Source organism: Labrus mixtus, chromosome 12 (genome assembly GCF_963584025.1).
Source record: "Labrus mixtus chromosome 12, fLabMix1.1, whole genome shotgun sequence".
Lineage (NCBI taxonomy): Eukaryota > Metazoa > Chordata > Actinopteri > Labriformes > Labridae > Labrus > Labrus mixtus.
The window spans coordinates 4,484,570-4,512,323 of NC_083623.1; the positions used below are offsets into that span (position 1 = coordinate 4,484,570).

Below are 27,754 nucleotides of genomic sequence, written 5' to 3' on the forward strand. Positions count from 1 at the left end.
TGAAAGCCCGGCCAACAATGGGAGCCTCTCTGCCCTTGGACTGCAGGATCGCTTAAGTGAATTCTCCCCTGTTTTTCATTCTTGCATTCATGTGATCATAAAGCTGTCAATTCTTTGGTGCTTTGAACCTTTTGTGGCATATCATCCTTAAAAGAAATCAAAGTTTGAACACATTTTTTCTGAGAGCTGACCTGGTCATCCCACCTGCTCAGGATTGATAACCAACAATACTAAAAACTTAATTTTTCTTTTGAGAAAAAGATGGTGTTGCTGATTTTACAGCTTGATGAGGAAAATGTAACGCGATAACAAGAGACTTCAGGTGAACTGAGCACGTGGATGTGTGTGTGTTATCTTTTCAGGAGCGGGAAGTAAAACTCAAGTGGATTATGAAACAATGTGTTGTGTGATATTTGTTATATTGCAAGATAATCATGTAATCATACCTCACAGTATCTGATTCAAAGAATATTCTGTAAATTCCCCCAAAAGGTTAAAGTGCAAGACTTAATGATCTATAATGTAAATAGGTGTCACTGTCACCTCTGATAAAGCTTCATCTCTTAACTTTTTGACCACATCATGCTGCCTTCTTCTTCTTCTTCTTCTTCTTTCCTGTTGTCAGTTTCTCCTTTGGCTATTTAACTTCATGTTCCCCTCCTTCATGTCGTAAGCGCCAACGTGATGAGTGTTGCTGTGAGTCAAACTGCCAAATCTGTTTATAGTGCCATATTTATTTTTTCAATTTGGAAATACATTGCTGTTTCTGTATTGTTTCCCACCCGTAGCCTGGATACGGAAACCTCCAGTGTGGAAAAATGGATCCAATGCAGAAGTGAAAAATGTCCTGCACTTCATCGAGCGTCCGCTTGATGCTGGAAGCGGAAGCAGCAGAAGACACAGAAGACTTTTTTTTTGACAAACGGGAATCAATGAAATCCCGCCGTTGCTCTAAAAATGAAACGGTGAGACAGCCTTTTTAGCATGGCGACTGCCATCGATGGGACTCCAAAGCCGCCCTGCAGTAACAGATGGGTGACGTCACTCGGGCTTAACCTAGGGATGTGAAACGATTCCATAAGGCAAGGCAAGGCACGTTTATTTATAAAGCACATTTCAACAACAAGGCAATTCAAAGTGCTTCACACAACATCAAAAGCATCATGACAGAGGGGGGGAAAAATAAATATTAAAATAGAAAATTAAAAAATCACTAAAACAAACAATTAAAAAAAAAATATATATATATATAAAATAAAATAAAATAAAATAAAATAAAATAAAATAAAAAAGTTATATTCCTTGGCATTTTTACTACCTCCTTCATATCCCAGACTGTTGGATATTTCCTCTTGATATTCCAGATTTTATTAAGGGAGTCGGTTTGGTTTATTGTAACCAGGACACCTTCTTATTAATCTCGAAGGTCCCGGTTATAGGACCCGGTTCTTCAAGACCAGAAAATCAATACTGCTATCGAGTCTTGTGGTCCTGTAATGTGACATATCTTGAGTCACGTCATTTAAATAAAATCACTGGTGCACCAACACACATCGATTGTTTAAGAATGGTTTTAAAATTAAATTAGATATCAAACAAACAGGCTCATCAGTACAGAGAATCTGTTTGTAAGAGAGTCTCGATAATGTTATCACTATCAATTATCTTAACATTCTCCACAACACTGCTTATTTCATCTTTTTTTAACCATTTATTTAGCCTTCATATAACAACACAGTGAGAGCGCATGGGGAAATGGATGTAACTTTAGCGGTCTGTGAAGACAATCGGATGATGATGTTTTTGTAAAGGTCCAGAAAAGGTGTTCAGAACGTAGACACAGGATGGACTATTTGAATTGCATCTCTAGTTGTTTTTTTTGCTCAGTGATTCTGTTTGGTGACAGAGATTTTCTTTCTCAAGTACTCTCAAGCCTTTTTTGTTTTTTTTTATCCTTTCTGTTTATCTTTCTCTCTTTCATTGTGTGTCAACATCAAACTTTTTAAATAAAGACCTTGTGAGTTTGAATGCGTGCACGTCAGCCCAACATGTACTTTGACTAAGAAAAACGCTATACACTCTGACTCCAGCTGAATGAATGGCGTCCGTATATAAAAGCCCGTACACATGGTTCTTCTCGGTGGAGGAGATGAAAAGGAGGCTTTACGTTCGAGGAGGTTAAGGAGGTTTCTCTAAAAAACAGAGAAAAAAGAGAAAAGTGTTTTGTGTCCATTAGAAAACAGAAGGATTGTGTATGTTTCAAATAGAAAGAAAAGAGATGAAGGAGAAGCACAGACATAGTTAAAGATCCTCATGAATTGTGTAACAGGTTGAGACATTTTACTAAACCAAAAACATTAGTGCTACCTAAAAAACGGATGAAAACTGTAACCACAACTTCTACAAGCCCCGCCGGGGCCGCTGGCCACCGGGGCCGCTGGCCACCGGGGCCGCTGGCCACCGGGGCCGCTGGCCACCGGGGCCGCTGGCCACCGGGGCCGTCGCGACACAAGAACGGCCTATATTGCCGCCGCCGACCACTGCCAGCTCAGCAACTGAGACATAAGGCCTGCCTGTCGGTGGCGGTGAGAGCGAGGAGCCGGGGTGGACTGGTAGTGTCGGTGCTCTCACTGTTTGTCTATGGACACAGACATGGAGTCTGTTTTCTGACAGGAATTTCCAAGATCAATTCTGGAAGAAATCTCGGAATCAGTTGAGGAAACGGCCGTATGTGTTGAAGTAAATAGGTCTGTAAACCTGACCTTAGTGGGAGTGGCCTGCGGTGCTGTGCATTCTGGGATTTGGTGTCTTTCATCCACATGAGCCAAAAATACACTTTCTGCATTTTCTCGGCCAAGAAGACACCAACTTCAAAATTTATTTCACATTTCTACTACATATATGACCCAATGTCAATACAGATTCATGTTTCAACAGGTGAAGTATCCCTTTAAAGCTCCTGACTGAAAGCATTAATAATATTGTTGTTTTCAGTGCCTATAGAAGCTGCCGCGGTACACAAAGTGAATTACAGCAAATGCAGAAACGGCCTTTGCTGACTTTTTCTTCAGAAAACACCACCTATACATCCATCCATCCATCCTCTATACTGCATATCCTGTTTCGGGTCATGGGGGGGGGCAAGAGTTGTTCCTAGCTGTCACAGGGCAAGAGGCGGGGTGCACCCTGGACTGGTCGCCAGTAAATCACATGGCTGATAGAGAGACAAACAACCATTCACACTAACATCCACACCTACGGACAGTTTTAGAGTCACCAGTCAGACTGTCTCTGGACTGTGGGAGGAATCCCGAGTACATGCATACGCCACACAAAAGGCGCTCCAGCAACACTTCTAGTATGAAGATCAACTTTATTTACAAATTAGAACATCAGGGTCATCAAGAAACACATTGCACCCAACATTTAAACAGGGGAGGTACGAAATTGCCAAAAAAGGTAACAAAATTCAAAAAGGTAAAAAAAAATACAAAAGGACAACCAATCCAATGCATCCACATTTATATATCAGCCAATAAGACACCTGGTCAAAAAGTACTGTAGGGATCAAGGGCATGGTTTGAAGCCTGCACAAGAACCTTTTAAGAATGCTCCAAGCAGGGGCTCGAACCCCGATTTGGATGGTCTTCTTAATAATCTGGATGCAGGCGTATCTGGCTGTAGATGTTTTAACTTTTACTCATATTGCCCCTTTCTGATCGCCTTGTTGTTGATGAATTCTGACACTTTATTTTGATGAATGTTTCTTCACCTTTTTGTTCTTAACAAAGCACAAAATAGTGGGTAATATGTCATAGAGTCACAGGTCCGGGGAATAATTGTAAAGGGCCGAGTATTGATCCCTGAGGGACTCCACAAATCATGTCACTCCCTCTAGACTGTTCTTCAAGTATTTATCTTGATAACTACTATTACTTCTACTTGATTTATTCTCACTATCACCTCGGAATACTTTTGTAAACATAGTTATTTGTCCACTGCTTCTGCCTCATCTGTGATGTGACAGCGAAGACCGCTGTACCACCCTTCAGCCCCCACTTACAATATCAGAAAGAGATAAGAGGTATTGCTTAGAACAGGGGGGAGGGGGAGTACCATACCAGTGTTAAACTAATGTTCCCCTCAGGAGCTTTAATCAATGTCTCTTCACCACAGATCAGGTTCTATAGGTACGGTATAGGTAAGCTATTTAGTCTCACTGACTTCCAGCCTGTGATTTCTGTGATGTTTTGTTTGAATAGCTTTTCAAAATGGTAACCACTGACTTGAGTCAGAACAAAGTTTTTGCAAAAAAACGTCTGCGTTTTCTTTCAGAACGCCGAAGAAAAGATGCAATTAAGTCGTCATAGAAAAGCCGCAGCTTTTACCTTGGGTGATGTGTTAAGGGCTGAATGCTCAAGGAGTAAACGGCACAATGTGTTGAAAGAAAAAGTTCCTTTTCTGTTTTTCTTAATCTTTTCTTTGTCTTTGTCTCAAAACAAGCGTGTTTACTTGGAGGTGGTATTCTCCAGTTTGTGCTGTTTGAGAGCATAAAGCATCAAGACATCTTTTCACGTCAGAAACTGAAAGAGAAAACTGGTGCAATATTATTCACATCATGCTTTTCAAAGCTGGATGTCTGCAGTGTTTTACAAGATCACTTATGAATCCAAATGAAAACACTTCCCTTCAGTTCAATGTTATTGAGCAATTAAAGACAGTTCTATGGACAGCAGCTTTGCTTTAAGAAAACATTAATACACTAAATACACACTTGAGAATGTGAAAGACGCTCGTGAAAAGTTAGAAAATGTAATTGCAAGGCTGCTAGAGGAAAAACAACTTTGAAACCAGAGACGATCCCTGAAGAGCAGAGAGCCCCCCCCCCCCCCCCCACACACACACACACACACAATTTAAACTCTGAGATTTAATTCAACTTTGAGGCAGCTATTGACGTGCCACTGAGGACGTAATTAGGAGTCTTGTTAACGTCTGTTGGTTCTGCCAAGGTGAGCCAAGTCAGGGAAGCGTCTTATAAGAGCAGAAGCCTCTAAAGTCTTTTATCTAGCCTTTTCTATGTTCCTTCTATGAGGAGCGTGCTCGACTGGGGTGAATAGTTTTTGTTTCTTTTATACTGTAAGAATTTATTTCTGGGTGTGCAAGATGAAAAAAAAAAATCTACCTGAGCGCACGCACACACTCCAGTATGCAGAGATGGAAGCGCTCATTTTTTTTTTACTTAAACTAAGAGAAAAAATGTTCATCAGGCTGTTTCAATAACAAATATTTCCTCCAAGAAATAAATCTATGAAATAATATTGGATAGGTTTTTAATATTAATACACAATAAGTTAAAATGTTGACATTTGTCCGACTCAAACAGGATTCTTTATTATCTCTTCATTTATTTACTGTCTCTCTTTCTTTCATCATCTCATAAATTACTCTAACTGTTCAACATCATTGCCGTCATTACTTCCCATTGTTTCATTCTCTTATTTTATTTATTTTATTGTGAAGGTTCACTATAAAAAACAAAAACAGTAAAATAGTATTTTTTCTATTGTTGCAGAAATGTTGCATCATTTTTCCTGACCTTTACCTCTACCTCTTGGTGTGAAAAAGCTGCTAACTCGTCGTTAAACATATTCTCTTCCTCAGGTCGGTTTCGCCCGTTCGTTGACTACAGTCAACTCGGAGATCGTTTTAATCTGGGGGGTGGAGTAGCAGAGAGAATCACTCCCATGATTCCCCACTCTCCACGCTCTGATTGAGAGCCCCTAGAAGGGGATTTTTCTTTCCATGATGTTTTATAGAGAAAACTCAATTTCAATAAAGGAACACTCATTTTGTGGATTTCAAAGCGATTTGTTGAAATAAAACTTTCAATTAAAGCTTCTGCCTCATTGTGTAAACTGCATCTTCATGAATGAGTCCACAATAATGAAACTTTCCGGTTTTATCTTTTTAAAGATGTAGAAGAAGATAGAAGATCTACTTTATTAATCCAGCGAGAGGAAATTCAATTTTACACTCTGCAGCAAGACAACAGGGAAGTAAACGTGCAGCATTTCTTACCTGACAGACCGTCACACATTGAATTTAGCCATCAAGACTACAGCTGACCCTCTGCACCCCCTTTGGTCTGAGTATGAACTCTTGACTTCAGAGTGTAAGTACAGAAAGCCCAGGATGAGGACCACAAGAGGCCTCTTAGACTGACTGTAAAGATTACATCTCTTGGTCATTTTCTCCTTATGCTCATTTTAGTTTGAAATTATGACAACTTTTATGTGGGTTCAAGGTGCCTCAGGAAATAAAGTGTCTGTGACATCACACCCAGCCACATTGTTAAGTTCACAGTACCTCCTTTCTTGTGATATTGAAGGGAGAATGCAGTTTCTGGGAAGCTGGTGAGGACTCCTCGCTGTCTTTGACGCACCACTGGTTCATCTTTAAGGTGAAGCTCGCTGTGGCAGGCAGAGAAAAAAGAAGAAGCTTAGAATATTTAATTTATGGTTACATTGTAAAAGATGAAAAAATTTTTAACGAACCTTTAATTAGACTTTGAGACAACATGGTCCTTCAAATTCATCCACAGTCGGTATCTGACAAGTTAAAAGAAAAAAACGTATTTGGGTGATTTATTTTGTGTGAGACAAAAAATAATTCATTACTTAGATTTCACTTACAGTAAAAAGTAAACTATCAGAAACAAACATTTATAAACTGTCAGAAGCAGAGTGTACTCCTGTTTTTGTTGCTGTTTTTATTAGATACAGAAAGACATAATGAGGCTCTAGGTGCACAGCATGGCATTTTTGTAATATAAATAATAGTTTCATTCAGAATATCAAACAATCGAAGCAGAAAAATATTTATTTGTTCAGACACACAGCTTTATTTAATTTTGAAACGGGGTCCTTGGCTCCTGAACTGAAAGACATTTTTAGAGACTTTAATCAATCAACTTCTGACCCAAACTCTCCTCTCCTGTGTACACTGACACCTTCAGCACTGAGTCACCTTTAAGACTTTAATATGAGTCTGCTGCCCTCTAGTGGACAAAACGGAGAACTTTCTCTAACGCCTCATCCCTCAGAAAGAGACAAAATACATTACCTCTAATTAACTCTTGAATATCAATAAAATGCTAGATTAGGTCAATCTGCCTGAGTTATTTGAATTACTTTTCCTGGCTTTACTCTTTTCCTTCATTTAAATTATAAAGAGTACGCACTCACTCATACAGTACATCACAAGACAACAAATGAGATTCAATTACGTTGGGTTACACAAACAATGCACATTATTAATTTCAACCAATCAAATTAAAAAGTAGACCGCAACATCAACGCATCAAAAGAAAGCCAAAACAAAAATCAGACTGGACCCAGTGAGACACAAAATGGTAATAATCTTTAATAAAAAAGACGGCTGTGGCGCAATGGTAGAGTCGGTCTCCCAACTGGAAGGTCAGGGGTTCGATCTCCAGCTCCTGCAGCTACATGTCTTATGTGTCCTTGGGCAAGACACTGTCAAATAATATTTATATCAGATATCTGTCATGTGACGGCCATGGTGTTTTGCCTGGTACTGTTGTTGTTTGGTGTTTCGGGTTTTGGCGTCATCTGGTGGTTTGGGGTGGCATGCCTGCTGGTTGTTGGGAGACCCGCCCACCTACCTGTTGATTGGGCTTCACCTGAGTAGCAGGGCATATACAGTAAGCCAGGCTGCCACAGCTTTCTGGCTCTCTTCTTCTGGACAGCCTACACTCATCGTTGTATTTTTGTGTTGTTTTGGAATAAACTATACCTTAGAAGAAAGTTGACTGTGTGGACCTCCTTTGAATGTTAGGGTCAGCTACATGAGCTGGTCATAACAGTCATTTACTGCATTCAGTTTTAGATATGTATGTTTGCCATTTTAAGGAAAAAGAAAAAGCATTTAAAGTGTATTAGACAACATTTCAACTTATTAGATATTATTTTGCAAATATTTTTTTATCTTTTAAATTATATTTTTTAAATGTAATGCTTTTCTTTTTTGATGTTTATGTTTCTTTTCTTCCATATTTTTCTGTTTATTGTTGCTGGAAGGGAAATAACTTGCAATGTAAACAAAAATATTGGTAATCTAATATTAAATTAAACTGTTTTCTGTTTATGTTTGCACCTGGAAATGTCACATAAATCTCCCTTTGGTCTGTGTGTATATACTATATATTTATTTTACTGTATTTTTTTCTGCTTCAAGATTTGATTCTCATAGCAGATACAACAGGTGTGTGAGGATGCTGATATCTGCCACGAGGCGAAAACCACACACACACACACACACACACACACACACACACACACACACACACACACAGAGAGAGAGAGAGAGAGAGAGAGGCTGCCTCCATCAGCTCTGATGGGAAGTTCTGGTTAAACATTGGCCCAAAGTTTGCCTTCCGCCTTCTGTTGTTTTTACACTGGAGGTCGTGCATTTGTTGCAGCCGTTATTGACTTAGTAATTAAAGTATTTTAACGTGGGGAATCTGTAATCATTACATACGCCACCATCTGTCTCTGCACCGCTGCGTGAGCACCTGAGATGGATTTTTCCTCCTGAGTAGATAACGTATAAAAACCAATCGAGACGGGAGGCGGGAGGAGAACAACGTCACTGCCATTCAAAAACAGTCTGAGTCATGCTAACAGCAATTTGCTTTTTGTGGGGATTTTATTCAGGACTCAAAATTGACCCGACAAATGCATAATTTAAGACAAGAAAACCTGCCTTTATTAAATATTTGATTTTAATAATTATGTAATATCTAATTATCTAATTAAACCTTCATGATTAGCTCTTTATTATTGTTAATGAAATCTAAAAGAATAACAAAAACTAAGATGGAAAAAAGCTGTACTGTGTGTTTTCAAAACTAACTCAAATAAAAAAAGAATGCCCTTAGTTTTCATACCGTCTGATGCGTGCTTTATGGTTCGTCTCAGGCACACTGATTTGAGTTTGGGATGAGCTTTTGTCAGAAGTGACGTCATGAAGAGAGTGTGCACAAAATGGTTTGATGTTTACCTTTTCTGGCCCGCTTGGGTCTTGACCTTGGCAAGTATCACATCACAGGCCTGTTAGAGAAAACCTAAAACTATTAAAAACTAAACCTTAACAAATAAGTTTAAGAATAAAATAAACTAACCAGCATTAAAAACATATTTAAACTAAAATAAAAACATAAAGCCGTACTTGACTTTGTGCTCGGTGAGTCAAATGTTAACATGCTGACATGCTGGTCTCAGAAAGGGAACATTGTACACACTGTAACCTGATAAACATCAATAGGGGCGCCGATAGCCTAGCGGTTTTGTTGCGCGCCTCATGTACAGAGGCATGTCACCCCCCCCACTCCCTCCTCCCAGCATTTCCTGTCTCTCTACAGCTGTCCAATCAATTAAAGGCAAAAGCAACCAAAACAAATCTTTAAAAAAAATCCACATCAATAAATTGGCAAAGCCATTTTGAGCACGTTACCATCCTGTTATTGTCATTTCACTAAAAGCAGCACAAACTTGGAGACCAGCACAAAACCAGTGTAATGACATAAGGGCGGCCATTAAGGAATATTTAGATTACCTTCTTAATGAAAGAGGAAAAAATAATTGGATTTTTAGATTGTATAAATTTCAGGGTTTTTTTAAAAGCCTAGTTTATTGATGCTTATACATGAGTAGTTACGGTACTTTAAAGTGTTTTTCTACAGTTTACTTTAGTAACTTGTAAACCCGAGTACTTCTTCCACACAGAGACAGGCGGACAGTAAAGACAGTTTTGTTTACTGTCTGATGACGCGTGCATCTTGCAGCAGCAATAACAACTTTTATGAATGAACAAACTGCACCACATGCAGCTTTTAAATCACCCGTCTATAAATACATGTGAGGGGTAGAGAGGCTGTAAATAGCAGCGCTGTTAGGCTGGGACAGTGAAAAGAACACCAATGTGACTAATAAAGATTTATTTACAACATTTTACAGACAGGGGAAATGGAAGTCCTACGTTAAGTACAGCATTTAGTAAGAAAAACACTGTTTGATTATTTCCAAAAAGAGGATAAATATCTGTATCAGAGGGGCTGTTGACATAGTTTGTATGTTTTTAATTGATAGACAATAATTTAATGGAAGTGTCTTTCTTTAAATCAATACAGATGTGACACTGTAATCTTTCTCTATACACCTTTTTATTGTTGTGCAGGAACATCTCGTCTCCTGTCTCTTAAGTTCAACTCAGAGTTAAGATCCTCCAGTTTTAAATGTTCCAAGTGTTCTCGTCTCTCACTCGTTCAGATGTCCTTGATTTTATACAAACCCCGCACTGCTTTTGTGCACCATGTGCTGTGGGCTTCGGTGTCATTGTACTCCCCCTGCTCCCATGAAGACGGTGTTGATGGGGGGAAGTGAAGACACCAGGTCCTGTACCTCAGAAGATGAAGGCCCACGCTGCTGGGAGAGCAGTGCATCCTGGGAGGTGAAGGGCGAGGAAACTCCAAACATGCAGGGAGCGGATCCTGACGAGGGGAGGGAATGATCTGAGGAGGCGACAACAGACATGAGAAGGATTTAGAAGCTCTACAGAGGAAAGATGGAACCGACATTTCTTCTGATCTTATTGATTTCAGGGTTGATTTTTTTAGCTGTTGTTTTGTCTTTCTTTCAAAGCTGTTAACATATCACATTAAAGTCCCCGAAATGAAACTTCATGAGCATCTATCTAACCGTCGTGTCGTTTAGTTTCTAACTGAAACGGGACAAAAACCAATCACAAGATAGAAAGTGGGACATGACATTGGGATGGATTTGATTGGATCCTTAGCTTCGACAAATTTTCATTAGTGGTTGAAAACACCATACGCGCCCCTGACTACATGTTGAGTCATCAGACTTTTTTAATGATTTACAGGAAGAGAAAATACGGTTATTTACCGTAAAAAAATAAAATAATTGATAACACTTTATTAAAATATATTTGGCAGATAATTGCAGATAAAGGCTTATTTTTTAAAGGCTTTATATGTGATTTTTTTGATCCAGCAGATGTCGCCCTTGAGCACCAGCATGAAACCAAAACAACTTGCGCTGCATTGTTGTGTTAGCATGCTAATGCTACCGATCTTTATTATGCTCGTATCTTCACACTGCATGTAAATTTACCTGAAATGAGCGTGATCTAGAAACACAGTTAAGCAGTGAGTACAGTATGTTATTCTTCTTTTCTCTAGTCCCTCAATTAAACAACTTTTATATGCAAGGGGAGGAGTCAGCCGGCCGTCCAGGCGATGTAAACAAACTGAAGATAGGACTCGGAAAACTCGGAAAACATCACAGACAGTGGGACTCGGGTGTTACACCCATTGTAGACAGTCATGACTCACAGAGTTATTTTCAGAGGAGATACTTGATTTCTATTATATTTAAGAGAGAAAAATCAAATATAAAGACTTTAAAGGGACGCTGAATTAAATGTATTTTTAATTTCATGCGATGGCGACTTTCTGGAACAATGAGGCCGCTGAGAGGCCGCGGTTGGGCACTAACACCTTGTCTGACACGCTTTCCAAAAGAACACTGTGATACGAAAAATAAGTTTGACTTTTCATAAGTTTGACTTTTCGAGAAAAGATAATCAACTTGTGATAAAGTGCATTAACTCAACCATGTGACCAGCTATACCCCTACTTCAATATAATCCCACAATAAGTCATATAATAATCCATAACCCAAAACACCAAAATATAACACACTACATACCTCTTTAATTTATCCATGGCTCCAACACATGGGGACTTTAATATCCTCTCAGTTTAAGTCTATGATTTGGTCTATGGTTGCAACATATCCTCATTTATCACTCTAAGGACAGAAAAAGCTGACTACTATTGGTTAAAATAAAATGACTGTTGGAGAGTTTTAGCAACAGACGTACGAGCAAACACATGAAATACATAGTGGAAACTGAATGGTTAGATAAGGCACAAAAGTACCTGGTTAGGTCTAAAAAAGATCTTGTTCAGGGCTTAAATAAGTCTGTTAGTTGTATAAAATAAGTAAAGTTCGACACTTTATTATTAAAGTGTTATTTGCTTAGTGTAAGTTACCTGAGTTATGTAAATCTATTCATGCACAGAAGTTAAAATAAGTACATATTGACTTGGGGTTTACAAAGAGAAATAAGTACACTTGGACTCAACACAGACTATAAAACTCCTGTAAATCATCTCAGCTGCACGAGTTGAGCCCCTTCAGTGTTGTGTGTTTTTTTCACGCTCACCTGTCCCAGTTTCGGCCTGGGTAAAATAAGCTCCCGTCGTTTTCCTCCCCGGCTCGTCCAGGATGTTGAGCGGATCGTGGACCTCAGAGTAAGCTGACGAAAACGGGCGCAGACTGCTCACCGTGCTGATCACAGACACGTGCTGGTCCACCAGTGATGTCATGCGCTGGCTGTCCAGGTAACCGCTGTTGCCGAAGAAACCTGCCACAGGGAAAAAGTTCAGCACTGAGTTTGTCCTCCCAAATGTCATGATTAGAAGCTATTAAGGTTAACTTCTTCATGCAAACTCGAGTGGAGGGGGGTTGGAGGAGGAGAGCGGAGGCTTTTAGTGTGGAGCCAGTTTGTTTTGGTTTCATGCTGGTGCTCAAGGACGACATCTACTGGCTCAAAAAGTTGCACATTCTTCCTTTAAACTAAGACAGCATGGCATTACTTTTAATCTTAAACTGGAATATTCAAGTTCTCACAGTTCTGCAACATTTTAATTTGATCTCTTTGAGTATTTGGTATTTAGAAATATGATGAAAGTTAAAGTTCTTTGGGACCGACCACATAAATGTCATAAACTGAGCTGTCTTTACCTCCATGTCCCGCTGCAGAGTACGTCTGTCCCTGACATCCCCCGCCTGTGTTGTTCAGTCCAGCCCCCACAAAGCCGAACCCCTCTGCAGAGTCCATTATCTGAGCCGCTGTCTGTGCGTCCAGTCCCTGTTCAGTCTGAACCGGATCAGAGCCCGTGCTGTACCCTGATGTGGGTCTGACCGCGGGGTTATAAGGGGTGAGGGAGCAGGTGGAGCTGTTGGACGAGTGATGGTGGCTGTAGAAGACGTCTTTATTCAGGTGCTGGTCGTTGAAGGACGGGTACCGAGAGAGATGGTAGGCCAGCGATGAGGCCTGAGACTGAGCTGCAGACAGACACTGAGTCTGAGTCTGAGGCCTGAAACACAGAGGAAGCAATAGTCAGACTTATAAAATTAGATAATTACACCAAAAAAAAATCAATTTCAGATGAACTAGTAACCCAGTTTTATTTCAAATGTCCAATCAGTAAGATATCTACTGAATTAAATCATGAAATGACCTTACTATCTGATCAGACATTAAGGAAACATGCTATGTTGAAGCTTCTCTGACAACAATGCAGCAGCCAGTATGTCCTCCTTCTAACTTTAGATTCTGCTCCTGAATGCTCTGGATTTGTTTGGACCAGAGAAGGTAGGCGGTTTTAAGGCTCCCCAACACGGCCATTTTGGACGCCCCTCTGTTTGCCAGATATGAGAGCAGTTATCAGGTCAACAGGTGTTGCAGTGATGGAAGCGGGTCAAGAGAAGTGGTTCAGATAGAAGTGATTGTACCCGACCTAAAAAGCCTCTGCATGTTTCTAATAAGCTCCACGAGCAGAAACGTGCTCAAACTAGGATCAATATTGGAGATGCTTTTTGAAAAATGGAGAGAGGTTAGAACACAGAAAGGTTTACAGACCCATGCAGAGCTGGATAAACACTGAAGCTTCAACCCGCGTGCACATCGACTCAAGAAAGGAGGGGGGCGGGGGGGGAGACAGCTCTCTCTAATGTTTTGAATCTGGACTGCAGTACCCATTTTAAACACTAGGGGTCAGAGTGACATATTGCTCCTTTAAGTACTTTTTAAACGTGACTAAAGATAAATGCTCCCTATAGTTTAGAAAAGTCTAACGGAGCCTTTAATTTTGTCATTATGGCCTCATACTGCACAGATATTTAGTGAACACATAAACAGTTCATAACTTTTTTTTTTGTGTTCCAATTAATATTTTTGCGTTTAAAAAAAGAAGAAAAGATTAACCATTTAAATAAACATGAATGATTATACAAACCGACAATCTTCTAGATATATTTTCTCTCCTACTTCAGAGTAAGACTCTTGAATAATCTAGAGCCGAGGTTCTCAACTGGTCTAGATTCAGGACCCACCACCAACCCCATCATGATAAATCCCAACCCAAATTTCTGTTTATTTTCAACCAATCAGATTTGTTTAATGATTAATTATGCAGTTTGGAACTCAGGTTGTAAAAAAAACATGTGACAGAACAAAGAGATGGAAAAAAAAATAGCACGTTTAATAAGCGCTTAGGACTTTTTAAACCCACTTTTGGGTCCTGACCCACCAGTTGAGAACCACTAATCAAGAGTATCTGTATCATTACATATATATATGTACTGTATATATGAGAGGTGGATGGCACTGCCAGGGCTTTAATAAATCAAGTTAATTAAATAAATACTACAGCCGTCATGTGTCAGTAAACATGTTGTCGATAAAGAGAACTTCATGAAGCCGACCTGAGAGCACTCTGGTAGTTGGAGGCCGAGGAGCTGCTGACAGGAGGGAAGTAACTGGAGCTGGTCTGAGGTAAGCAGTGATACAGGGTCTCCGGGTAAGAAGAGCAGGGGCTTGGCTGGGTCATGGCACTGATCGAAGACAGGCAGGCGGAAGAGGCGGAGGAGCAGGTGGAGGACGAAGACGTAGACGTCAGGGGTCTCCCCGTCATGGGCCCCTGGTTGATGACGGAGCCTCGGTGCACTAACGCTGCCGGAGAGATAGGGGGCGTCATGAGGGGGCCGCTCACCTGAGAGAAGTCCATCTGCACACCTGTGTGTATAATAACAGGCTTGTTTCAGGTCAAGTTAAACAATGTCCACAGGGGGGCGCCAAAATGGACACAAACTAAACGTTCCTAACAGGAGCTTTAGATGTCGGCTACGTATTTCACAACTTAAGAAATTCATAAAAAAGCACTTTTCTTGATACTCTGGTGACATTTTCAAATTGAAAATAATGAGATGTATCTTTCCCCGTCGCTTGTTACAGGCATGAAAGGACAATAAATGTCAGGCGCCTAATCAGACAACACACAGTTGTAAAATTTGAGCAACAACAAACATCATTTGGTCGTTTCCCCGCAAGACTTACACGTCCTTACACTACTCAGCTCTTACAAAAACATGGAGCTCTAAACTTGATGATGAAACATTCAAACCAATGTTTTCACATCTGGTTTGAAAGAAGTCGATGTAGGGGGCAGTTTTCATGTCAGCTACCTCCCAGGAAGCAACAAAAGATGGAAATTAAAGATCATCAAGATGAAATAAGCACATGCAACATGCTGTCTGCGAGACCAGTTATAAAGATGTGTACACTATAGTTAATCATTTCTAGAACCAAAATAAACATATTCGAGTTTTTAAGTTGTAAAGATGGTGAAAGGGTAGTTAATGTTTTCTTATTTCCTGTTAACAAAAATAGTAAAAAGATCAAATGATTCATTAGTTTCTTTTACCTGAAACTGTAAACCCCGCAGGTTCCGCCCCCTGGTAAATGACGGTGTTGGTTTCCAGACTTGGCTGCTGATTGGTTGACAGAGACATGTAGGCGTGGCCTCCCGGGGACTCGTTCTTCACCGATTGGTCGACGGCAACGCTGGCCTTGTTACGATTGGCTAGAAAGCAGGAGCTGGGAGAAGCCATGAACGCGGCTTTACTGGCATCTGAAAGAAACACAAAAAAAATAAAATAATCTGAAAACAAGAAAATATCTCAAACAGTTTCCACACATTTATGTGGAATTATTATTCTGTCTCTTTAAATGTAATGACCCCCCTCTCCGAGTTTTCCCCATAGACATCTCTCCTCTGTAGCGAGAATAAAAATGGCGGACCTGTGAAAAAGTTTTGTTCTAGTCTGGAGGTGGAGTCCATGTGTGGAGATACCAGGGGAGGGGAGGGGATTTTTTTTTACCAGAATCCCACTGTGACATCACAAGGAGAGCACATTTGAAACGGAGCATTTTTCTCTGTGTTGTAAGACTTATGCAGACCACAAACAAAGGACTGGATGGGTTTATTTCACATGTTGTGGGTCAGTAGACACTCAAATATGTATTCAAAAACACTATCAAAGTAGATCTTTTCATAATATGTCCCCGTTAAATAAGTTCTCCCCCGGTGTTTGTAAACTAGGACATGGACTGTAGTTGAATTAAGTGACCTAACCGAGCTGTATCTGTAGCTCCACTTATCCGTGTATGTAAACGCTCTGGCTGTGTCAGTGTGGTTTCAGATGTTTTCATGTTTAATAACCTGCGTTTTTCATGTATTTGTCCAGCAGGTTCCGCAGGGCCTGCTCCTTGTCGTTGTTGAACTGAGTCTCCAGAGCGAGCAGGATGTACTCGTCCAGCAGCATCCTGATCAGGTGGAAGGAACCTGCAGAGATCAGAATGTACACAAAGAGAAAGAGGTGGTCATAAAACTTTTGACTACCTGATTCCAGCTGAGCTCACGGCTTTATCTCCTGTTTGACCTTTAGGCTCAAGCTGCTCTTTGTTTGACCTGCAGGGTTACAGGTTCAACCCTTCTGTGTGTGTGTTTGAGCTTCAGTCAGAGTTCAGAGACACCAAATGGTTTGTGTTTATTCACGTACACAAACTGAGCGTGCGAGTGTTTGAACAGAGAGCACGCGACCCGAGAGATAAGACTGTGTTTAATCAAGGCGAGTCCGGCCATTATGATTTATGGCGCTATTGTAAGCAATCTGCTCCGAGCTGGTATTAGCCTTGTGTGTAAGTGTGTGTGTGTGTGTGTGTGTGTGTGTGTGTGTGTGTGTGGCTTCATGATGGATAAAAGGAGCACAGAATTAATAAGCTGAGTCCAACATGACACATTTATATTAAAAAGACAAAAAGGTTTTGCATTACAACTTCTTATTTTATCGTCCGTCAACCATAAAAAATGTCTCTCTTTAGAGTTCACTCTTTTAATTTTGGAGAGTCAACAAAAGAACATTTTTTTCCACAGTACCGTACACATAAACATACCGTGCTTGATGTTTTTTGAAACCCAAGTTTCGTAAAAGCTAACCTAAACCTATCAAACCTAAATATCAAACATGTTTGAAATAAATCAGGGCGTCTCCTACGATCTCTGAGTAGATGGAGGGACATTACGGTTGGATCTTTACACGACTCACACTACAAGATCATATGGTAAAATAAGCGCTTCCGAGCAGCCCTTGAGTCGGGAATGACCCAGCGATTGTCGGGAAAGGAGGAATCGGACCTCAAATCAGCCGATTTATCCTGCAGTCTGAGCCAGGCTAAAAAAAAGTGTTTTTCCAGAGTTAGGGCGGAGCATCTATTAATCAAAATAACCCACTACTGAGTAATATCACGTTTTCTTCAGAAGAAATGAATCCGGAATTTTATCCTTTGACATAAAAAAAGACCAAATGTATTTTAACTTAAAGTTTCTGCTTGTCGAGATTTTGATTTTTTTTTTGCGACCATCAGTGTCGCCCCCTGCTGGTTTGGAGAAAGAATGCAGGTTTAAAGTACTCGACTTTTTTGTCCTATCCAATCACATCTCTACATCTGTTACATTTCTAGCTAGGACCCGAAATGTCAAATGTGCTAAAGAGTTCTTACCGAAGCTGGAGGCGTTGTTGAGCGTGAGGTTGTGCATCACTCTGGCCCCGAAAAAACTCCACCTGAGGAGGAAATCCTGAGCTCGCTTCTTCACCGACCGACCGCTCTGCTTACCGGGCTGATCGCAGGCAAAAACATGCTTCCATTAACAACGTGACTGAGCAGTTATTTCACATAAATATGTTCACACACGGGGGGCCAGGTGAGCAGCCGTTACCTTGATGACTTTATGCTCCACCACAGAGTCCAACCACTCGATGAAGGACTCCACTGTGGCGTTCTTCCTCAGCAGCTCCTTCAGCTCCTGAAAGACGCTGATGGAGTCATCTGGAAGGAGAAGGAAGAGATTATCAATAAATATGAATTTTCTTAAAAACAGCTGCTTTTTGTTTCCTTCATTAAGTCAAAAAGCTTATTAAATGCATCTTTTCAGAAACAAATCGTCGACGTATCATTTAATTTTTTTAAACTTTTATCATAAATCTTGCCATCATATGGATGAAAATATGAAAAGATTACACTCTGAGTAGATGTCGGGGTCTTGGTCTGCCGTTGTGTTCACACTGAGCAGAGGCTGAGAGCTGATGCTGCTGAGATCCACGTTGTCGATGTCCGACACCATGCTGGTCACGACGGCCTGGTCGAACAGCGCTGGACGAGCTATCTGGAGAAAGTTTGGAGCGTGATAGCGAACATAAGTATACCGTCATTTACTGCATCTACCTTACTGTGTTTCCCTGTATCCTGTCTCACCTGTGCCAGGTGTAAGAACGAGGTCTGCCTCTTCAGGGAGGACACAAAATGGCGTGCGATGGGCAGTTTCTTGGCTGCAAGGCATTCTGGGAGGTTCTCCAGGGAGGAGGCTAGCCAGTGCTCCCAGTGTTTGGCAAAGTTGCGGATATCTGCCAACAGACTGATGAACAGAATGTAAACAATTCAATCAATCAATCAAATATTTCTATCACTGACTTTCGTTCTAGAGAACCCTGATTCAGCTCAACAGTGTTTGGAGACATGCAGAGAGCGCTGATTCAAACAGCTCCTCCCCGGTTTGTGACGCCCTCCTTTCATTTCTGCAGATTCATGCTTCATCTCTTTGTAATTTTAAAATAAATTTGTTCTTTTGCCCTTAAACTTTAGCTATGACACTTTTTATTTACCTAATGTCTTAGTCTAATTTGACTTGGTATCTTTGCAGAGTTTAAGGCGGAATGTCGTTTTCTTTCTTTAGAAACACGGGGCCTGGGGCGCCAGATAGTCTAGCGTTTATGTTGCGCGCCCCAAATGTACGGAGGCCATAGTCCTCATTTCCAACATTTCCAGTCTCTCTCTTCAGCTGTCCTGTCTAATAAAAGGCTCAAAGGCCCAAAACATATTCATGAAGAAAAGAAATAGGTGTGCTAGGGGCGCTGATGGCCTAGCAGTTCAGTCGCATGTAGGGAGACTACATTCCTCCAAGCAGGCACAGGTTCAAGACCGACCTGCAGCTCCTTTCCTCCTCTCTCTCCTGATTTCCCACACTATCCACGGGTCCTGTCTAAAATAAAAATCTAAAAACATCCCAAAAAAAACAGGAATAGGGGAGTTAAAGATTTCTATCCATACAAATATTGTGTTTCATGTGGTTTTAGAGGAAACGTGCTTCTAACCCTAATCTTAAGAACCAGCCACATGCACACAATCAGCGTCACAAAGAGTTTCAGAGACTGTCCTAACTAAGGTTTTGTTTAGACATCGAGAACATTAAAAGTATTTTTTTAGTCACTAAATGAGGTCAAGCTGAAGTAACGAACCTTTCAGGCATCTCTTGCATCGTAGCAGGAATCAGGACATCTGTTAAAACCTGAGAAATAAGAAACACGTGAGAGGTTTCAAGCTTCCCCATCATCACAAACGAAAAAGTAAAAATAAAGTTTGTGTCATTTTTTCTCTTCGTTTGACACAAAACAGGAACTTGAGATATAAAGGTTTAACTTTAGACACTTTTGGACGTTCAAGCTTCTTCTGTAAGTCTGTTCAAATTAATCATTATTTGCAAAGCACCAACTCATAACAAAAGATGAAGGAAGGATTTCTCCTTTGTATTCCTCGCGTTCCTGCTGTCCACACTTCCTCACTCACTGAGGTGGAGGTCGGAGCAGACCGTGCATGAGTGAAGACGGCGGTTGGTGGCTGTGGGGACGACACAGTCCGATTCAAATGAGCATGGGAATGTCATATTCACCTTGTAGAGAATGGAGTCGCAGACACAGAAGATGTCGACTATCACGGGGTTCTCCAGCAGCGGCAGCAGGTGGTCGGGCATCCCCTGCCAGAAATGGAGCAGAAAATTCTGGATCTGAAACACAAAGAGAAACATTTCAGATTAGTCTCACTCTCTTCTCAGATTAAAAAGAATAAAATGATAAAATCAGAGCGTGATGATCACCTCCTCAAAGTTGACGTTGATGGCGTTGTCCAGGATGCACTGACAGTGTGTTTTATACATCATGATCAGAGTGTCCACCTGCAAACACACCGTGGAAATCAAATGAAATATATTATAAATTATTGGATTAGAAGAGTTTTGTTTGCCAGCAGAGAGTCGTCTCTCAAAGCAGAAACTAGTCAGCTTCTTCTTCTCTCATCAATAAATACATAAATACAGAATATTCCTCATACTGAGGTGTCAACTTTAGTTTGAGACCGACCTTCTCTCTGGAGATGTTTCCCTCCAGTAGAAGATGCTGAGCGTTGGGGAAGTCTGGCAGCAAAGTCCCAGTTTTAGAGCTCAGAGAGTACTTCCTGGTGAAACCGCCCTGAAACATAAAGCAGAGTCACTGATATCAGAAAACTGGGTTTATTTCTACAGAACATTTCAGCAACAAGGTTTTACACAAGACATCAAATGCATCATGACGAAGTGAAAAAGAGAGATAAAATAAAACATTTAGGGGCACGGGAAGCCTAGTGGTTTGTGTGCGAGCCCCCTGTACGGAGGCTACAGTCCTCCAAGCGGGCAGCTCGGGTTCAAATCCGACCTGTGGCTACTTTTTCTCGCATGTCACTCCAACTCTCTCTCTTTCTTTCGAGCACTCTTAAGGGCTAAGATGCTTAAGATTTCAACATTCATTTTTACAAGGATCTAAGTCCTAACTTTAACTTTAAGAAATATCCCGATTCTAATCATTCTCACGAGGAGCAACTCTTAGTATTTAGGAGGGTTTGTGAATACAGCCCCAGGACCTAAAGCCTTAAGAAACATTATTTAATATATTTATTTATTTATGTTTTATTTGATAATGACAGAAACAAGACACGTAGACAAACTGAAAACAGCAATCCAAAGCAAGTATCAACTTTGTGTTTGTAGTGGATGCTAATTTGCAACGCTCGTCATTAGAAGAGGTTTTGTGTATATATAAGATTAAAACAGTAACCCACCACCTTTGATCGAGGTGGGCTTTATTCTCAACTTATGTTTCCTCTCTAAGAAGTTAGCGGGAGAACCGATTCAACCAGGGAGGGAAACAAACAGCTGCTGTCCTGCCTGATGTTTAAGTCCTCTTTTAGATACAGTTGATCATTCTCACTAACCTCGTTCTTCAGCTTGCTCCCTGAAAACCTGTGAACAATAACAAACAGAGGTGTGATGAAAACTCACACCGCCTTTATTCCCCTCCAAAAACAAATGATCAACGGACCAATCAGTGTGGAGCGTTGAATGTTTGTTACCTGGTCAAACCTTTTCCAGAGTACACCGAGTGATAGTAAGCGCTGCTCTCTTTGATACCAATTCCATAGTAGTGATACCTGAGTGATAATATCCACAATAGAGTGTCAGGCTACTTTTTTCAGCAAAAAACAATCTAAACATATGAGAAGAAAGATCTTACTTGGAGTGTCCTCGGGTGCCCAGCCTTCTTGTTGTCAGAAGAGGAAACTTCTGTCGTATCGTCTAAAGAGATTCAGAGGTACAGAAACAAGTTATTGTTTGTTAAATCATAACTTTTCTCCACTGGAAGGGGACCATTAGTGTATCAAAACCTCTCCAGTGAAGAACGCCATCGTCATCATGTTTTCTCCATTGAAGAGGCACAGAGAGGGCGCTGAGTAACATTTGTCTTTGTAAATTCAGTCTTTGCTAACAGTCGGGCACACCTTTCCGAATGTGGCGGCGCAGGCCGGCTCCAGTTTCTCCTTCCTGCAGAAGTCCAGATAGTGAGCGTAGAGGATACACCGAGGCAGACACACTCCTTCACACACGATGTAGTTCTCCTCCAGCCTGGTGAGAGAACGAAGATCACTCATGGACTCATCACAACAACGCACGAGATAATCAGAGGAATGCAGTACATGTAGATTCTTTGATAAATTTCCCTTCAAGACAAAGTCATTTTGGTATTTTTAAGGTAAATTGCAAACAAAATACATATAAATAATCTAGCAAGTGGACATAATCTTCTTAACACTAAAACCAAAACGCACAATTATAAAGGAGTTTAAAATATCCGACTAGTTGCAAACATTTGTAGAAGGTCAGAAAATAAAGTTGAGTAGTAACTTTGGCAGCACACTGATTAGTTATACTATTTTGTTAGCATTTGCTGAGTCTGGAAATCTATTAAAACTGCTTTAAGTTAAAAAGACATGACCTCCAGATTTTGGTTTGTGAGTTTTTATTGTCATTATGACCCATAAAAGTTAAAACATTCCTTTGATCGTCCCAGTGCTTCTTTAAACGCTGGATAACATCCTGCAGAGGATTTACATATTTGAGGTACTTGAGTCTTTTTTATCATCTGCAACTTTAAATGTTTATGTACTCGGCTACATCAGGACATCTCTGGGGGTGATACTGGGGAGAGAGAGTGGGAATGACATGCAGGAAAGAAGGCGTGTGTCGTACTTGAACTCGGGTCGCCTGCTTGGAGGACTATAGCCTCTGCATACGGGGCACGACCTACCCGCTAGGCCACTAATCCCCCCCATATACTTGACTGAATCCTCTTACCACTGCAGAGTGAGCTGTGTTTGTTTCTTCTTGTCCTTAATGATCTGACTGATGGTCTTCCTGGACGACGAGATGCTCTCTGCGATGGTCAGGTCGGGGTTAAAGTCCACCAGGTCCTGGTCTTCCTCAGAGGACGGCGTCTCGTTACTGTCCTCTGCCTCTGAGACAACACATTAACACAGCATTAGACAGCGGCTCATTCCCTGGATTACACATCAGTGTGTTCTGGCTCCAAAAAATAACAAAGATTAATGATTGTGGTCAAAGAGAGAAATAGGAAAAGCATAAAGGTGCACAAATCTGACTGTTTTCTTGTGGAAAAAACACACATTACATTGTTTTTATTATTTGAGTGCATCCAGACCTTATGCGACGTTCAGAGCAGATTTTTGGATCATAACAAATGTCCTCTTCAAGGACACCTTATAACATCCACCAATGTAATTACAGCCCACAAACGTGATATATGTAACACAGATCTGCACTTTTTAATGTCATAATCCAACAAACATAACAGCAGTGGCCCACCATAAACATTAAAGATCCTTTTTTTCTCCACTTTCAAGCATACTTGCCCCAATTTTTTCATCTTTTTCTGACAATATGTTGATATGGGATTTTAGCTGTTCTCACTTTTAACATTTTTAATTGTTCTTACTTATTATTTTTTACTCTATTTCATTGTATTTTCTTGCCTTTTAACTGCATGTACTTCCTGTTTTATTCTCTTCTCTTGACTTATCTGTATTGCCTCTTTTTGTACCTCGGCACCGTTGCAAATTAAGGTTCTCCCTCACTTTTTCCCCCCGATGATTTCAATAAAATAAATGATGATGATGAGGATTTAACAATATTTTTGTGAGATCAAAGTTTAGCTCAGTAGTTAATGGTTTAAGCATTTAGGCCTCATTTACAGAGTTCAAATCCTCGTCAACCTCGGGTTGAGACATTTGGAGAAAGTTTGGTGGAATTTTTTTTAACGGTGTTCCAGATTGTGGGAAAAAAAATCACATTTTAAAGTTGAATATTTTTAAAGAAGATCACATTTCTATAATAATAACACTCCTTTAGGTCTATAATACATATGGTTAATATATGAGATATTTAACACACTAGTCAGGAACATATTATATGTATTTCTTCCTTTGTGTGCATCATCAGGTGGAGGCCAAAGAAATGATGAATCATTTGTTGTAGCACCATCATGTGGTCAACTTGTGTAACTGTTTTTACCTGAGAAGATTTAAAATCTAACACATTCAGATTAAAAGTCATGAAATTAGTATTTTAGGAAAACAAGATAAGAAATAAGAAATAAAATAAGATATAAGATGGGAAAACAACAATGTGTAAATGTTTGAGAATTAGTTTTCCATTACCTGATTTAATCCCAGAATCATCCTCCAGATGAAAGTGCGTCTGTTTGTTAAAGTTTGCGTGCGTTTCCTCAGGTGAGCTGCACAAAGTCTTCGTGAGAGAGTGAATGAGAAACACTCCGTCTCTGGCTGGATTCTCACTGCAGCTGCGTTTCATCGGCATGGTCGCCTCAAATAAACGATGATAAAATGATCATCAAAAGAAGAAAAAGGCGAAGAAAAATAAATCTGGAGTCCGTCTGTGGTGAAGAAAAAAAACAAATCCACTGCAGCTCATTTCATCCTAAAGGCTGAGAATAAGATCTGCGCACAATCTTTTAAACACTTGTTATCGTCCTTTTCACACAACTCCATGAGAGATACAAAAGATCAACATGTCCGGATTGTTTCGTCCAAAAACTGATCAGAAAATAGAGAAAGCTGTAAAACAAAAAGCCCTTCTGGTAAACCTGTGGATAGACCTCTCAGAGTGATGATAAGGCTGTGCTGTGTGAAGGCAGAGCTAATGAAGCTGTGGATGCATTCATCATATTTACAGAAGACTGGGGCTAATCCAGGTTATTAATGATTAACAGAAAAACCCTCATCCATCTGTCCATCCATCCATCCTGCCTCCCACAGTCAGCCGGCCCTTTACACAAAGATGTAAGCATAAAAAAAACATCAAAAATGAAGGCAGACTCATCCTGCAAAATACATTTCAAATAGTTAGGAACCTTATGTTCGCTTTAGTTTATGGGTTTTTAAACTTGGTTGCTTACATACAGAATAAGATTTAGCTTCAATTTAACATTAATTTTCAGGAGGAGAATTCATCTTTGATCATGTTTTTAGTAAATAAATTTAATGTTTTGTTTCAGTATGACAGAAAAAAGTGAAAGGAAGCAGATTTCCTAATAAACAGCTGGAATAAAATTAGACCTGTTGTCTTTGGGAGCGCTGATAGCCTAGTGGTTATGACGTACGTCCCATGTACAGAGGCTACAGAGGCTCAAATTCGACCTCCGGCCCTTTGCTGGATGTCACCCGCCAACTCTCTCCTCCCAACATTTCCAATCAAGGCAAAAAAGGCCCCAATATATATATATATATATATATATATATATATATGAAACAACTATTGTCTTTTAGCTTGATTGCTGGTTTAAATATGTTAGTTAACTGATTATCAAACTATTTGCAGATGAATCGTTTGTTTTTCTTTAAATCATTTAATTGACTTGTTGTTTCAGCACTTAGCCTACTCATCAATTGATTGAATGATAGATAATTAAAAAAACAGTAATTGGTTAATGGTGAAGCCAAAAGAAGTCCAGAATTTATTTTTCAAACTTTTTCAATGCAAGCTTTGGTGAAAACACAAATCCACATTTTTCCGTAATTTTTAAACATTTTACCCATTTTCTTAAAACTTAAGATAGAGAAAATTATTATCCTATTCCAGAAATATGGCTATAATCATCAGATCAATAGGCTAAACGATGAAAGTAATCATTATTTGCAGCCATATTTAACACTAAATAACGCTAAATAACATGTCTAAACACATTTGAAGGATTCACATGTTGAAATACTGTATTGAATTAGTAATTCTAGCATTACTTTTTGAATTCAGTGCTATTGAATTTAGCACGATGAACCATGAATGTGTTTTGGAATAATAACCACAGGTCACAATCACAAATGTAAACAACAGCCTATAATGTAAATGTAGTGTTTATTTGATTTCTAGCTCTGTCTGAGATAAATATTAAAGTAAGTTAGTGTGGATGAATGCATCATTTTTAAGGTTTAAACTATATATATAACTCTCACCTTTACTTTCATAGAGACGACGCCCGGTGTTTCGGTCTGACAAGTTACCGTGTTAACTGGTGACTTCATCTGTTGATGTCATGGTTACGGACCTTGTTGGAAACGGAAAGAGCCACTTTGTTTAGCTTTTCATTAAAGAAATGTCGGCTCAGTTACTTTTGAATTAAAATAAATGAATAAATAAAGAGTAATTGGGGAATATTTTTTTGTTGCTCAACAGCTGTTGTGTTTTTTAAATTTACAGTCTAGTGTTGTAACTATGACAACCACAACGCACTCGGTTGAAAGTCAACACGGCCACGAGTTGAACCATAACACCGGAAGTCAGAAGGAAGTCAGACACGTGTAGCCGGTCGCCGCCGCCACTCGACCTGTCGGACACCTGAGGAGGTTCAAAAAGGGAAGAGACAGGTAACTGAAGTGTGCAACATGTCACTTAATAACTGAGGGCTCAAATCACTCACGAGAATGTGACATTTATCAGCCATTTAACGGGCTGCTGACAGTCGTGACGGACGACCGTTAACGATACAATTAGCTTCATGCTAGCATGTTGCTAGGGTTACTGCCACTACTCCGGGCTGAAAGTCAATGTTACACCTCTGCAAAAAATAATATTTTAAATGTGTCCTGAATATATGTCGAGATTAATTGTGAGGCTCTAAATGTAGTTAAGTGTTATTAATAAAGATGTGTGTTGTTTTTAGTCGGCTAAATCGCTTAAATAGAAAAATCTAATTATTTGTGTTGAGTTATTTTCACACATTTCAATGAGCCAGTTTACCAGGATGACTAATATTAGATCTTTCTATTCATATTTAGGATTTTAATTAATGATGTTTTTTTCTGTATTACCAATGGGAGACTTTATTGTAAGGTAACAGGGTTTATTGATGAGGCATAATGCTGCAGCTCTTCACACTAATGCCTCCAATAACAATTAATATAATTAAATCAAAGTGATTAAGTAATGGAAAGTTAAATTACATTTACAAATATATATTTAAGTATTAATAAAATCTCATGTTGCCTTCTAGTGCTCCTGGGAAATGTCATATGTCCCAGTTGAGCTTTTTCATTTTATCACAACATTTAAAAATGGTGACTACAATATTTTTCGACCTTTATTTTAGCAGGGAGGACCCACTGAGACCGAGGTCTCATTTCCAGGGGTGACCTGCAGCAATACAAAAATAGAAACAGCACAAATATAAGCATATTAACAGTAAGTAGTAAACAGTAATAATAGCATCTAGACACTGAAACACATATTCACACATGTAAACCATGTTCATTTAAAATGAATTCACATTGTGAAACAGTTGCAATTTCCTTCCTGAGGTAGTTTGGACACAAGGTCTTTAAAAACACTGTATGAAACAAGAGAGGGCGACTTAGCTATCCTCTGAAGGTCATTCCATATACTGGGTGCAGCAACACTAAAGGCAGTCTTTCCCCATTCAGTTCTAAACCTCTGTTTTCAAAGTTATCCAGTTTTGAGACTTAGTCGAATGGCTCGATATGTTTATGGACAGAAGAGTAGTAAGGTAAGAAGGGAGTTTACCTGTAAGTGCCTTGTAAATAAACAAAATACTGTGCTGCTTTCTTCGTTGACCCTTTTCTTCGATATTTCCGAGAAGCACATGAAGGCAGCAGTAGTCTCTACATAGCCAGTACGAGTTTAATAATGCATTAAACAAGCCAATTGTTATTTTTTAACAATTGGCACACAATTCACAGTTGTGTGTTGTAGGCAAAATACCTAAATTATATT

The 27,754-nt window shown here is 39.8% G+C and overlaps 1 protein-coding gene across 1 annotated transcript; it reads right to left on the bottom strand.

The window, feature by feature from the left end:
* Nucleotides 1-10,028: 10,028 nt before the first annotated feature.
* On the bottom strand, nt 10,029-24,632 carry rfx6 (regulatory factor X, 6). The gene is made up of 20 exons (XM_061051613.1): nt 24,169-24,632; nt 22,790-22,949; nt 21,937-22,060; nt 21,672-21,733; nt 21,511-21,588; nt 21,373-21,400; nt 20,487-20,594; nt 20,225-20,302; nt 20,021-20,134; nt 19,590-19,639; nt 18,550-18,709; nt 18,316-18,460; nt 18,014-18,123; nt 17,797-17,914; nt 16,457-16,579; nt 15,659-15,865; nt 14,661-14,970; nt 12,915-13,270; nt 12,334-12,534; nt 10,029-10,594 (listed from the first exon to the last, which is right to left on the bottom strand). The coding sequence occupies exons 1-20, from the start codon at nt 24,326-24,328 to the stop codon at nt 10,416-10,418; spliced, it is 2,871 nt and encodes a 956-aa protein (XP_060907596.1). The 5' UTR covers nt 24,329-24,632; the 3' UTR covers nt 10,029-10,415.
* Between the last annotated feature and the right edge of the window lie 3,122 nt (nt 24,633-27,754).